Raw genomic sequence first — 15386 nt, 5'->3', positions numbered from 1 at the left:
TTTCTTTTGTTTTCTTGGTGCCAGGTTCTTTTGTGAATGGGGTGGCACAGGGGACACTAGACGCTGCTGTACAGGAGGTGACTGCCATGCGTCTGGTGGTCCACAAAGACTCTGATGTGTGGGTACTGCTGAGTGAGGTGTGTGCCATACACTCCCTTTGTTAGTCTCTTCCTCACAAACACACACACACACACACACACACATACATTCTCTCCCCCTCTCATTCTCTCTTTTTCATTCACTTACTCACACACACACACACAAACCTGTTTGCTCTCGCCTTATCAGCACTCTGTCCCATTATTGAGCACAGATATGAGCACACGTGTGTCGGAACACACACACATGGCCTTGTGCACCACCCACTGCTAGGTGTGTTCAAGGACTTCAAAGGGAAAGTGAGGGCTTGTCCTTTTTCTGAGCGTCTCCGGCTCCTATAACAGGATCCCACTCTCTTTGGTTAACACTCACTCTTGTCTTTCCTGAGCCCACCTGGTCCTAGAGGTGCACATCCCTTGTGTCTACAATGGTCTGTCTACAATGGACTGTCTACGAGACAGTCATGCTGAACACTAAATCACTAAATGACGGTTAAGTGTAATAATAGTTTTACCTCTTGAAATGTTTTCAGTATATTTTTTGGCCCTTTTTTGCTTTTATTATGACAGGACAGTGAGAAGGCAGACAGGAAGTGAGTGGGACAGAGAGAAGGGGTGATCGGGAAATTACCTGGGTCAGACTCGAATGCGGGTCCCCGTAGGCACATGGGCCTGTATGTGGTATGAGCCATAGATATTAAATTCGAATAAAGTCGAATTCTATTAGATGGCATGCGTGAACGCAACCGCCATATTGCTGGGGGCAAACACCTTACTGTCTATGGGCAACACTTGCCGACAATCAGTCTGATTTCCAGTCAGTCACATGTTTCTTCATTGCCCTCCAGTGATTGTTGCCCCCACCAATATGACGGCACTATTTACGTACGTTCTGGAGCCCAATGGGGTATCTGGCTTTCTAATTTCTATGGTATGCAGGGCTCTACAGTGCGCCCATTTCACTCGCACATGCGAGTAAAAATGATGCCATGCGAGTGCAAAAAAATATTTAGACGCACTGGTGTGAATGACTTCTAACCATGTCAATGTTTGTCTACAAAATACACCGCAACATCGAGAAACATTACTGGTGCAAACCATAGAATCACGTCGCGAATGCAGCATAAAAACTACACCTCCCATCAACGTTAGCAGTTTTGCGTTGTGACACACTAGTAGTCGCTTCTATCAAGTCCAAGAGCGCGCAGAAAAAGCGGAAAGTTAGACTAGCCAGCCAAGATGCAAAGATGGAAGAAATTAGTTCTTCTATCCACCGAATTCATTGGATATAGGAGGAACAGGATGAGATTCTGAGAATGCAGTGAGAGAAGGAAAGGTAACCTAACATGCCTTTTAGCCCAGTTGACGTATTGGCTGCAATATGCAATATAGCTGTAGCGAACCGGCACAAAAGTAGCCTCCCGTAATACTCCCATTTTATTCAAAGGTAGAACGCTACTGACAACTCCAGGCTTCCACGCATGCTTGTTTGTTTACACCGAATACAAGCTGAAGTGCAAAACGAAAGTAGGCCTAACGTTTGCCTACTGCCCCTATCAATGCAGATATTTCAAATAAAAACTAAAAGTATAAAACATATATCCTTGATTAGCCTATGTTGGGTTTTGTGGAAGAGAAAATGGACTGTTTTAGTAGTAGTATTAGGCAGTATGCAGTCAGATAGGTCATGGGCATATTTGGTTTAGCTATAGATGGATTCACAAATAAATAAATTAGCCTACATTTGGCAGGATACTTGATATACAGGCTAAATGCAAATATGGCAATGTATTATATTATTTTACATTAACAAAATGTAGGAAAATAGAACAGACTGACAATAAAGTAGGCACTGATCTTTAAAATCCTGTTTCCTGTAGCCTAAATGTTGTCAGTCATTCTTAATATTCGCAATTGGTGCACTGGCATGTTTTGGGCACAGAACTGACTGTGCGCCCAAATTTTTGTCTGTGCTCCTAAATTTTTTAACTTGGGCGCACAAGTGCTCCTGAAAAAAAATGTTAGCGTAGAGCCCTGGTATGAGCACTGTAGCTAGTTGTGCCTCAGTGCCCCCAAGAGCTCCATGCTTGACTGAATGAACAGAAGTTACATCACTAGATTTAGTGGATTGCTAAAATGATGGCTAAGTGTAATAACTCTTACAGATGCAACCTCATTGCCCACCGTCTCTGTGACTATTTGTGTCTGAAGGCCAATTTGAACAGCTGAATCCTGTTTGCATTGTTGGCAAAAATACACAGTGTCTCTTCTATCTAGTGTCTTTACTCTGCAAACATTCTTATTGAACACCATAGCTGTTCTACATCTGCTTTTATAAAAACGTCCCACAAGGAGATGCATACTCTGCGAAGACCTACAAAAACCCCTTTATGACTATGATTTTTGCTTACAGCTGCGAAGGATACCCTAGCTTACCCACAGTCTCCAGCTAACCATTTACTAAATAAGATAATGCTTCATAAAGCCTGTTTTATCGCTCAAAAGTATTTGCATACAAACATTGGTTGGTGAGTATGTGTGCATCAGAACTGTAGTGGCCTCTTTCACACTTGGCAGGAAGAATCAATATTGACTATATGAATATACAGTATGCAAAATACTTTCTTGGAAAGAAGTAAAACAGATAAAACAGCAGAAATTAGCATGGCTTATTTTAACTAATGTTGTGGCCTATCAATTTGCGTAATGTGAGAAGTGCACACATCCTTGTTCCGGTTGTTAAGGTTTGGTTAACACTCGCTCTTGTCTTTCTCTCACAGATATACATTAAGGTTTCATGAGGAGTCCGGTTACTGAGTGGGGAGAAACCAGATAAGTTACTCTACTCTTCCAGCGCTTCTCCACCAACATTCATGGCATGCCCTCTAGTGGGTGACTGTGGAACTGCAATGCACATTGACATTTTCTGTTATGTACTGTCTTCAATGTGTTTAAATATGATGAATGCACCTAACATTTCCATCCCTTTACAAGAAAACACATCAGCCCCATTTCCGTACACCATTGTGTTCCAGAAATACATTGTGTCAAAATTTGTAAAATAAACAAAAATGTATCAAACCTACAGACAAACTCTCTTCTTTGATTTTAGTATAAGTATATATACTCTGTTGATCCCGTGAAGGAAATTTGGATATCTGCATTTATCCCAATCCGTGAATTAGTGAAAGCACACACTAATCCCGGCGATTTATCATTTTCCCCATAACATTTCTTTAAGAAGCATGCAGTTGGAAGGCCAAGTTGCGTTGCTATATTACATGTCAATGCAAATGTGTTCTTAGAAAAATACCTACACTTAAAACAAAGCAAGTATCCAAATGACAAGGGCAATGCTGCTAGAATTTCACCGATGCGACGGCTTATTCATTCATTCATTCATTCATTCATTCTGTGTAATAAGGAGGGGGGTGAATCCAGCTTGACTATTTTTTTCATGCCAACCAAGGACCAAGTATGGCCCTGAAACTTCATGAAACTTGAAATGTAATTCACATAGTGGCAGAAACAAAACCTTCCCATTTTTAATGTCAAAACAAAAACCTTCCAAATTGTAACATCAGTTATGATGGATTCGTTCAGAAACAGAATAGGACATGTAACTCACAAACAGTGGCACATCAAAAGGATGTTTATTATTACCTTAATAAAATGTGTCTAAAATGTTGGACACAGGAAAAACCATACATGATGTGGGACAACAACAATAAAGCGCAACAACTGACATTAACTGCATAAACTTCTTGAACCTAATTAATTGTAAATAGCTTTGTTTGATTTTGAACCATCACCTTTGCTGGTAATAGAATATGCATTTTGAGACATCACAGATTCACAGGTAACAAGATCTTTGAGAAAATAAGATCAATAGTGGAGAATGACTGGTAATGACAGTTATTACAGTAGTGCTTGCACCAACAGAGGCACCAATTTAATATGAAAATGACAAAATATATAACTTTTAATAATGTCAACGCAATATAAATAGTAAAAAAACAAACACCTGTTTCGGAGTCCAGCACAAAAATGTTGAACCACTGCAATAAGTCATGAGTCTATTCTGCATAGGCTTCCAGATAAACAACAACAGCTGTGTCAAACAGTATTCCCTGATACTAAACAAATGTAAATTATGTAAACATTAATGTAACATTTTGACAAAAGCTACAAAATACAATGTAAGAACTTAAAACAATTGCATTAAGGTGCAGATGTGAATGGAGAACTAGGAATCCGCTCATTGAAATCACCAAATATCAGTGTTCAAGTCAATATTATAAGTTCATTAAATAAAGTCTACTGCAAAAGACTGCAGTTACTACTGCAGTTCTGTGTAAATGCAAACAAAGGGGTTAGACTAGGGGTTGATCCAGGGGTAGGGTGGAGGGGGCAAACATTCAGAAATTTTACTTTGTCCGTTTGTTCCTAGGGTCCGTGGTCTGAAACACACTGGAGGCCGACATGAGGTTCTCAATGTACTGACCCAGGACTTGATTCTCAGATTTCAGCTTTAGGTTCTCCTCTTTCACAGCATCCACACGCGCTGAGAGGTCTGCAGACAACACAGGAAGGAGACAGGATTTGGATGGTAGGCTATGAGTGTGGACTTGTGTAGACTATATAACATGACTTCAATGTCTTTCTCTTACTAATTGTTTTTTTTTTTTGGTATACGAAAGGAATACACAATAATGTGTTGAGCATCATATTTTCACACACATGGATTAACATTTGAATGCATATGGCTGATCGGTCAACTCTCACCTTCTAGTGTGTGTTGGAGTTCCAGCACCTGGTTTATCAACCTCGTCTTTTCCTCCAACTCCGCCTGGTTCTCCAGGTCACCTGAGATAAGACAAGAGAGTATTTAACTGAACCATTCGCCCTTGGCTGCCATAACCTTAATGAAGACCTATCATGCGGATAAACCAGTAATTACACAGTTATTTCTTGAATTTTGCTTACCGTCGTCGAAGTTCATAGTGAAATACTCGTCTTCCTTTTTGGAATGCAGGGCTGCGACTCAGTGGGCACTTTTCACGCCAGGGTGTTAAGTTGCAGGTAAGGTAAAGTAAAACACATGGGTTGGTTTGATTACGCCTCACAGGGTACCATTAAAATACGTTATAGTAAACTCTCTCGTAAGCATGCCGGCAAGGAACCTCCAAAGCCGTAGGCAAACAAGACAACCATGTTTATTGAAACGATTATGTACATTAAAATAATTCAAAGTTGTTCGAAACAGCTGGTGCTGCAATAGAAGCCAGGCCTACGTAACGTTAAAGTTCCGCTGTTTACCAGCATTAGCCTACCGCCGAAACGGGCATTGGCTTGCTTTATTTCAGAACGCTAATGTTAATGCTGTCGGCCTGACATGTTTTCTTCTGAATTATGTATTAGAGCTAGCCTACTTATCTCGCAGAATACACAAGGCAGTTCGCATGTTAACGCTCATCTGACGAAGGCTAACGTAGTTAACTCGACTTTATCAGCTAACGCTTTTGGGTGTGATTCGGACACAGCACGGTATTCATTTGTATCGTTTCCAGTTTAATAAGGACATCTAGATTTCTGTCAAATTGATGTGACGAATCCAGCAGTGTCTAACTTTCTTTCCATCTAGCTAGTTGGATAGCATAGCCAGGCGACATCACATAGGCCTTTCTTGTAAGTGCCCACTCCCCCTAACAAATGAGATAATGAAATAATGAATCCAAGAATAAATTATCGCCAGCATTATTAGGCTACTACTTACCCCAAATGTACGAAATATGCCTGCTTGTTTGTAAAAGAAAAATACGCTGTAGCAGCTAGTCTCTACTGTCTAACGTTTACGTTCCAGATGGACATCCCAGAGTGACGTCAAACATATTCCCATTTTACCGATAGATGGCGACATAGCCTCGGATATCTCATTCATACATGTCAATTTTGACAACGAAAATTATTGCCTACACTAATCCAAACCACACCTGTTTTACTTTTTATGTTGTTGCTATGGGCCTACCTAGCCCACATATTTTCAGCATTTTCACAGAAAATGTGCCATCCTGCGCCATTAATTGGACTGAATCATACTTATCAAATAGGTCACAGTTTGTCCAGTGAAAAACCATCAATCACCAGAGGCGTACACAGCTTCATTACTTGAGTAAAAGTACAGATAACCTTTGCTAAATTTTACTCAAGTACAAGTAAAAGTACAACAGTCAGATGTCTACTTAAGTAAAAGTACTGAAGTACTTGTTTTTAAAAGTACTTGAGTATCAAGAGTACAACAGTAACCTACATTTTCTAAATATTGCATTACTACTGCCACAGTGCTTACATTTATGTACAGAAACGTCCTACATGGAGTTATGAAAAATGTTAATGTTAATACCTTGGAGAATGTAAAATGAATTGGAAATAAAATCAAGTCATTTTCATCTTTTTACCATGTTGCCAGGGATGGGCAGTATTTCTAATACATGTATTTAAAATAGGTATTTCAAATACAAAATACTATTTTGTAATTGAAACACTTGAAGCGAAAACTATCATTAACTTGTTCAGAAAATGTAAATAGTCTGGCGAGGTGGGGGCACAGGTTGGCACATTCCCGGGATGGACCTGCTGCGTCTTCATCCATTGTTTCGTCCATGGTTTTGTCTCTTATCTAAATCTGACCATTCAATTCAATTCAATTCAATTAAAAAAACTTTATTTATCCCCGAGGGGCAATTTTCTCTATGCAGGCATAGTGACATATAAGACATAACACAACATATAAGACAGGACAGACAGACAAAGAAAGAATAGGACAGACAGGAGTGTAAGGGGGGGGGGGGGGGTTAGTCCCAGGAGATGGAGGAGGAGGGGGCTTGGATTCAAGTTCAAAAGGCGAATAGCCTCAAAAGTAAAGGTGGCCTTACTCCTGTTAGTCCTAGCCAGAGGTCAGCGCAGACGCCTGCCAGATGGCAGCCATTCAAAAACCCTGTGTAGGACATGGATAGAGTCTTCTAGGATGCAGTTGGCTTTCCTTAATGTTGCCTTGTCGTGCAGTGATGTCAGAGACTGAAGAGGGTGGCCAATGATTTTAGAACATGTGTTCACAATGCTCTGGAGGTGTTTCTTATTTTTGACTGAGAGGGAGTGAAACCAGCACATGGATGAAAAGGTCAGTATACTTTCAATAAAGGAGGTGTAAAAAATGCTAAGAATCTTCCTGTTCATTCCAAAGGAGTAAAGCTTCCTCAAGAAATACTGCCTCTGTTGACATTTTTTCATAATCACCTCTGTATTAGAGTCAAAACGCAGTTTGTCATCAATGATAGTGCCCAGGTATTTATATTCATGTACAACTTCCACTGGTTCCCCATGGATTGTAGTTGCAGTCCTGCTTCCTCCACGCTTAGTGAAGTCAATGAACATCTCCTTGGTCTTTGTAACATTTAGCTCCAAAAATGAGCTATCACACCATTCCACAAACTCACTGAGGACAGGCCCGTGATCTTGGACAGAACCATGTAGCAGGGAAAGGAGAACAGTATCGTCAGCAAACTTCACTAGGTGACGATCAGCATGGCGGCTTCTACAGTCATCTGTGTACAAGATGAAAAGTAGTAGTGAGAGGACAAAACCTTGGGGTGAGCCAGTGGACGTGTATCTGATGTCAGAGAACCTCTTGTTGACCAGCACCGTCTGTGCTCTTTGGGTCAGAAAGTCTGTAATCCACAGAATTAGCTGATGATCCAGGTTGAATTAGTCCATAAGTTGTTTAGCCAGCATGTGAGGTTGAATGGTGTTAAAGGCAGATGAGAAATCTGCAAATAGGAGCCGGGCAAAATAATTTGGTCTTTCTACATGTTCATGGATGCCATTCAATATGTAGATTTTGGCATCATCCACCCCTCTTTTGGCACGATATGCAAACTGAAGAGGATCCATTTTTGAAGCTGTGGCGCTGATAATGTGAGCTTTCACAATCCTCTCAAAGGCCTTCATAACAAGGGAGGTGAGGGCTATGGGTCTTAGGTCATTCAGGACCTTAAGGCTGCTCTTCTTGGGAATGGGAATGTTTGTGGAGTGTTTCTATGACTGTGGGACATTGGCAGTAGATAGAGACCTCTGGAAAATTCTTGAATTTCCCCTGGAGGATCAATAAAAGTATCTATCTATCTATCTATCTATATCTGCTGGAAAACTCCTCCAAGTTGCTCAGCACAGTATTTCAGTGTGTAACCGCAGATGTGATCTGGACCAGGAGCTTTCTTGATCTGTGTCCTCTTCAGACATTCCACCACAGACTCAACAGTGATGGTGATGGGGTCACTCGGGGTCAACCTACTGATGATATCCGCCAACTGAGACTGGTGATCTTTCTCAAACCTGGTGTAAAAAGAGTAAAACTCATTGGGGAGGGATTCCTCACTGTTGCCAGCCACACACACAGGTCTGAAGTCAAGCACAGTATTGATTGCTGTCTTAATACCCTGCCAGGCCTCGTGGAGATTACCTTGTGTGAATTTCTCTTCGATCTTGCTTTTATACTCTGCTTTAGCTTTTTTGATGGCCTGCTTCACCTCTCTGTTGACTTGTTTTTTCTCCAACATAGATCCAGTGTAGAACAGTCGTTTCTTTTTGTTCAGGATAGCTTTAAGTTCTTTAGTGACCCAGGGTTTATTATTGGGAAAGATTGTGATTTCTTTCGTGGGGATGATATTATCTACACAAAAAGATATATAAGATGAAACACTGTCAGCCTGCTCATTTAGGGTGAGATCAGGTTGTAAAAATATGTCCCAAGATGTACACTCAAAACATGCCCTTAGTTCATCAATACTTTGCTCAGTCCACTGTTTTATAGATTTAACCACTTTCTCTCTTCTCTTGATAACTGGTGCGTATTCAGGTGCAAGGAGGATAGAGTTATGATCAGCATTTCCCAGAGGAGGGAGGGGTAGAGATTTATAAGCCCCTGATATAGAACCATAGCACTTATCAAGAACTCTGTCAAAACGTGTGGCACATGTGATGTATTGCTGGAATTTTTTCAAGCTGCACCACGTGGTCAGAAGGTCGACCTCCAACCTGTATTGAGTCTCGTCGCACTTGGTGATGAGACCCACCAGAGTTGTGTCGTCAGCAAATTTCACTATGTGGTTGTTGCTGTAGGTTGCAGTGCAGTCATGCGTCAGCAGGGTGAAGAGCAGCGGACTGAGCACGCAGCCTTGAGGGGCCCCCGTGCTCAGTGTGATGCTGCTTGAGATATTGTTGCCAACACGTACTACTTGAGGCCTCTGACAGAGGAAGTCCAGTAGCCAGTTGCAGAGGTAGGTACTGAGTCCCAGTTTGTCAAGTTTGCAGATGAGTTGTTGTGGTATTATGGTGTTGAATGCAGAACTGAAGTCTATAAACAGCAATCTCACATATGAGTCTCTTTTTTCCAGGTGGGTGAGGGCTGGGTGGAGGGCAGAGCAGATTGCATCCTCTGTGGACCGTTTGGCTCGGTATGCAAACTGGAAGGGGTCCAGGGTGGGGGGGAGAATGGATTTGATGTGTGACATGACAAGCCGCTCAAAGCACTTCATGATGATGGGTGTCAGTGCCACGGGGCGGTAGTCATTGAAGCAGGATGGAGCAGTTTTCTTCGGCACAGGTATGATGGTGGCAGCTTTGAAACATGATGGGACGATGGCTTGCTTCAGGGAAGTGTTAAAGATGTCTGTGAAGACATCCTTAAGCTCCTCAGCGCAGTCCTTCAGCGCACGACCTGGGATGTTGTCTGGGCCTGCTGCCTTACGGGTGTTGATAGCAGCAAGTGTCCTCTTCACGCTGTCGGCAGAGAGGCACAGGGGCTGCTCGTGTGGAGGGGGAGGGGTCTTCTGTGGGCAAGTGCTGTTTTGTGCTTGAAAAAGCGAGCAAAGAAGCGGTTCAGATTGTTGAGCAGAGGGATGTTGCTCTCACAGCTCTGTGGCGCGGGCTTGTAGTCCGTGAGGGCCTGAATGCCCTGCCATAGGCTTTGTGCGTTCCTGCTGTCTTTGAAGTGGGTGGTTATCTTGTGAGTGTATTCCTTTTTTGCTTCCTTGATGCCACGGGACAGGTTGGCTCTCGCTGTTCTCATGCCAGCTTCATCCCCAGCTCTGTAGGCTTTGTCTCTGGCCCTCAGCAGCCTGAGGACATCCCCTGTCAGCCATGGCTTCCAGTTAACCCGAGTGATGATGTCTTTTGTGTGGGAAGTGATACAGTGATCTTTGTGCACAGCAGCAGTGCAGTTCAGGCTGCAAATCAGTTAACAAACTTGATGCAACATATCACTGCATGGTTAAGCCAAAATTGTTTACAATTGAATGTATCCAAAACCGTGTGCATGTTTTTTAGGAAGTCAAAAAAACATTTTACATAACCTGATGTATTTGTGGCAGGGGAGAGACTGCAAGTAGTGTCAGAGTTTAAGTGTCTTGGAGTGCTTATTGACAATCAGCCATCATGTAAACCTCATATAAAAAAGGTTTGTCAACGAGTCAAGTTCAATCTGGCAAACTTCAGACACATCTGCAATTGTATGTCAACTGAGGCTGCAATCATGTACATGCACTCAATGATCTTCTCCCACATTACATATTGTTTAACAACCTGGTCTCAGGCATGTAGGCTACCACTTCCTATACCTCTAACCAGTCACTGTACAAACAGACTCTTAAAGTCCTTGATAAAAAGCCCAGATATCACCAATTTTTTTAAAAAAGATATTAAGTTGGGAAAATCTGGTGAAATATACTAACTCCTGTTTAGTGTATACGATCAATGGACTGGCTCCACCAGTTCTAAATCAGTTTGTAAAAACAAATCCACCCACTTACAGATCTACACGTATCGCAGTTAGAGGAGACTGTGTAATTCAACTGAGAAAAAGTAGTTTTGGCCAATCTGCTTTTTCTATTAGAGCTGCACATGATTGGAACGCAATACCATCTGAAAGTGTTGTGAATCAGAATCATTTCTGTAAATGTACATACTGTGTACTTCTTATGGTCATTTGTGATTTTTGTACCCATGTGTACCCTGTGTATGTCTTTGGTCTGTATGCAGTGTAGAAAAAGTGTGGTCTGCACACTGTAACTGCTACAAAATATAAACTTTATTAATTTAAAAGCAACGTTTCGATCCCCTTGGATCTTCGTCAGGCATGTGGGTAACAGGAAGAGTGTGGCCTATATCACATGACCATTCATTCAGCACCCGCCTAGGCAGGGCACCCAAGGGTGCCAATCATCATGACTGACAGGCAGCTCGGCCTATGTGTCAATAATAAAGAAAAAAAAGCTATATCAATCAAATATTGTATCAATCAGCATAGGCCTATGTGCAAAGTCATAGTGGCAGAGACTAATATATAGATACAAATATACACATACATACATACATACATACATATACATGTACACACACACATACAAACACACATATATATACATACACACACACACACACACACACACATACATTGCATACACATACATATATACAAAATACAGAACAATACATAGTCATCATACATAGTCATTATCCAAAAAGAGAAATCACAGAAAAGGCTTGAGATCAAAATACATATTAAGCCCCTTTGGTGACATAGTGTTTAAGGTGTATATATAAAAAGCCTCTCTTCTTAGGAGTAAGTTGTCGACATCACCACCCCGTCTAGGAATAGTGACGGGGTGGTGATGTTCGATGTGACTGTTCGATTCCGATATACTTAAGGGTTGCGAGATTGTGTTTTACTGTATTAAAATGGACTGCCATAAACATATGACATATTCAAATCCAATCTAAAGAAGTGGCTAATCAGCAACCAGACAAAACATTGACCAAACATTGAACAAAACAAACACAATAACACACTGCTAACGACTCTGCTTGCCAGTTTTACCAGGCGACTGCACACTTACCATCCCTTCCCCATGCTCTCTCTTCTTTTCTTTTCTTTCCTTCATTTTATTATGGTAGGTTAAGCTTATTTTCATTTGTTTTCTATTATTTATTTTTTATGTGTAAAGTGTTATTTTATCTTTTAGGTCTGCAATGATGTGTGTAGAGTTTCTTTTAGGCACATCTGGCCTGTTAACAATGGCCCATGGACAACAGATGCAAAATAGCCATGTTGGCTAATTCTGGCACATTTACATTTTTATGTTCATTAATGTGCACTGTCCATGTATAAATAAACCTTAAATAAAACTAGACTGCATTTCCGGCGGGAACTGCGAAAGTGTGCTTGCCCTGGTCCGGTCACCAACGTGAGCAGACAGTGACATACGCTATGCTGAACCTGGCTTGATCCAAGCATTCTAACAGTGCCTTTCAGTGTTGGAGCAGTAGCAATACCTCAAAAGCTCTATTCAACTATTGCCTTGCGGGGTGAATGCGGTTCATTGGATTTTACCTGTGGCCTGCCTTCGAATTTAGCTTCTATGACTAAAATCAAATCAATAAAATAAAACAACAGCAGTGATTGGCTGCAAAAATAAATAATGTCACGCATCTTGCACCTCTCAAACTGGGCTATCAGGTAACCTAGAGAAAAAAAATGAAATTATGAAATATGATTAAGGCATTAAAATGCTGCTTGTTTGTCAGGATACTTTTTCACTTATTTATTTTAATATATTCCATCCCCTAATTCTGTTTTACTGGTTTATTTGACAAATAATCTATATGGATTTGCTCTATGAAAGACCTTATGTCTGTTTGGGATTGTTTTGAGAGCCTATTGATGTATCTCAGAATAAAGGAATGTCCACAACATTAGTAATGTTTTTTTGTGTGTGTGAATGTATTTTACTTAACTCATTGAATGTAGCTGGATACTCATGAACGCATGTCTCTAATAGCCACAATAGGAGTAATTTTAGCAACACCGTATTTTGTGTGGCCCAACGACCCAGTGGATCATGAAAATGTGCCAAAATTCACATTCCTTGCTTGTTGTTGGTACATTAATTCCATTCAGATTGCCACTTACCTGTGATGTAAGAGATCAGTATAGGTTTAAAGGAGAATTCCGGTGTGATATTAACCTAAAGTGTGTTGAAACATGATACCGAGTGTGAACGTATCTCTCATAGCCCATCTCGGCTTGTCCCCTGCACTCCAAAATCTGGCGCTAGTGTAAACCTTGATATGTTCAGGAGGAGGTTCTCTGGATAAGGATTCATGTACAAACGAGTTCGAACTGAAAAGCGTGTTTATTCACCAGCCACCACGCCAAAATCCCCCTTTTCCTCTTCAACCTTGCCACCTCCTCTCTACCCCGCTAAGCATTCTGGGCCTTGTAGTTCTGGCCAGGTATTACAGTTCTTACACTACTTCCCCCCTTCTGAAAATAAAACGTCCTCGTTTTAGATAATGCACATCAACCCTTCACACGGTCAAAAGTGTAACAAGTGAACTCTGTTTACAAACAAACACACACAAACCACAACAACAACAAAACCATCCAACAGAATGCAGTTATGCTGTATTCTGCCATGTAAGTAGGCTATACCTCCTGGTCCATAGTGTAGTGTACCTATACTCATCCATACCTATTTTCACTATATCAGCTGGGTCAGTGAACAATTTAAGCGTAAACATACACTTATTTAACAAACACTTAATCCAGTAATCGGCACACTCCATCAGCTGAACAAAATACATGCCATATACTGTATGTGAACATTCAAAACAGTTGTTTTACAGAGAGTATTTAAGTGTCAACTCTAAAGCGTTGAGGAGGGCGCACCATGCGCCCACATCTGGTTCTCTGTTCCTGAGGGGCAATGACCGGTGTGTTTGCCACCAGGTCAAGGGCACTGTCCACTGTTGAGGAAGACGTAGGTGTGTTTGCCACTGGGTCAGGGGCACTGTCCACTGTTGAGGAAGACGTAGGCTCACTTGCCACAGTCTCACAGCTCTGATAGACATAGGGCCGTGAAGCTGAGAGTGCCGTGAGCTGCCGGTTGTGCACAGGAGTAGTGGCCAAGTTACAAGTCCATGGTGAACGGTAGGGCTTCAGGCGATTATAGTGAACCACCTTTGTCTTTGCCCTTGGGTCCAGTTGGTCTTGTAGGTTGTAATCCACCCCAATTTCCCCTGGGGATGGGTCAAGGCGTTGCAGTACTTTGAAAGGTCCCGTCCATCTGGGAGACAACTTGTGTCTGGCAAGTGCTGGAAGATTAACCCACACAAGGTCACCTGCTTCATAAGCATTGTGCCTCATGTGGCGGTCATAGTAATACTTCTGTTTAGCACCTGCGGCCGCTATGTTGTCTGCTACCATATTAAATGCAGAATAAAGTCTGTGTCTCACAGCCGTGGCGTATTCACCAGGCGTTCCAGGTGTAGCATTTGTCGCTGTTGGCAAGTCCCCAAGAATGATATCTGCCGGCAAACGAGCTTCTCTACCATGAGTCAGAAAGAAAGGAGTGTGGTTAGTTGATGAATGCACACTTGTATTATATGCAAACTCAACATGGCGTAGATGATCATCCCATTCACCCCCTTTGGTGTAGAGGAACTTGGCTAACTGGTCTTTAATAGAACGGTTAGCTCTCTCTACCATACCATCTGACATGGGATGATAGGCGGTTGTCCGTGTCTTGTGGATTCCTAGGTGTGTGCATAACTCTTTGACCAAATCTGAGTCGAACTGGCGTCCCTGATCTGTGTGCAGACTCAGTGGTACCCCATGTCTACTAATGTAGTCCTCAAACAAGCATTTCGCAACGGTCGTTGCTTTTTGGTCCGGTAGAGCAAATAAATCCATGTACTTTGTGAAGTAGTCCATTATAACTAGTATATAACGATTGCCCTTGTGACTGAGTGGCAGTTCCGTCAAGTCAGCGGCAATCTTTTCAAAAGGCTTAGTTGTCATTATGTTTTGCATTGGGGCCTGCTGGTGTGGAATCTGCGGCCTGCGTGCCTCACATGCAGTACATTGGAGGCACCACTGAGTAATGTCCCTGCTCATGTGTGGCCAATAACAACGGGTTACTGCATTTTGTAATGTTCTTTTGCAGCCAAAATGTCCAGCTAGGGAATGGCCATGTAACATCTTAAAGACTTCATTCTGCAACCTAGTCGGGACCACCACTTGACAGACAGGGTCACCTGGTGGGGGTCTGACCCTACGACATAATATAGAATCCACAATGACCAGTCTGGGAAACTCTTTCCAGTAGTGACGTAACTCAGGCAGCTCACACTTCAGCTGTGAAAAGGGTGGTCTACTGTCACTCAAGACCCATA

The 15386-nt window shown here is 42.0% G+C and overlaps 2 protein-coding genes across 2 annotated transcripts in view; one reads left to right on the top strand and one right to left on the bottom strand.

Annotated features, from left to right (window-relative positions):
- Positions 1–3183, top strand: part of zgc:154054 (uncharacterized protein LOC777616 homolog) — a 32414-nt gene extending 29231 nt beyond the window's left edge. The window contains exons 14-15 of the mRNA XM_042074376.1: positions 25–137; positions 2879–3183. Coding sequence (XP_041930310.1) covers positions 25–137; positions 2879–2899 — 134 coding nt within the window. The 3' untranslated portion in view covers positions 2900–3183. The remainder of the gene's footprint in view (positions 1–24; positions 138–2878) is intronic.
- A 549-nt stretch (positions 3184–3732) lies between these two features.
- Positions 3733–6210, bottom strand: LOC121694288 (short coiled-coil protein B-like). The gene is made up of 4 exons (XM_042074380.1): positions 5875–6210; positions 5085–5152; positions 4884–4964; positions 3733–4671 (listed from the first exon to the last, which is right to left on the bottom strand). Exons 2-4 carry the CDS (start codon positions 5098–5100, stop codon positions 4526–4528), a joined length of 243 nt encoding a protein of 80 aa, XP_041930314.1. The 5' UTR covers positions 5101–5152; positions 5875–6210; the 3' UTR covers positions 3733–4525.
- Between the last annotated feature and the right edge of the window lie 9176 nt (positions 6211–15386).

This window comes from Alosa sapidissima, chromosome 20 (genome assembly GCF_018492685.1).
Source record: "Alosa sapidissima isolate fAloSap1 chromosome 20, fAloSap1.pri, whole genome shotgun sequence".
NCBI classification, from domain to species: domain Eukaryota; kingdom Metazoa; phylum Chordata; class Actinopteri; order Clupeiformes; family Clupeidae; genus Alosa; species Alosa sapidissima.
The sequence above is the reverse complement of the archived record's forward strand: the minus strand, read 5'-3'. Positions and strand labels throughout refer to the sequence as shown.

Bases quoted from the DNA above. Each gene is read 5' to 3' on its own strand.
- LOC121694288 (XM_042074380.1), bottom strand. The intron at 4,672-4,883 runs GTGAGAGTTGAC...TGTTGTCTGCAG, and splicing joins ACTCCAACACACACTAGAAG to ACCTCTCAGCGCGTGTGGAT.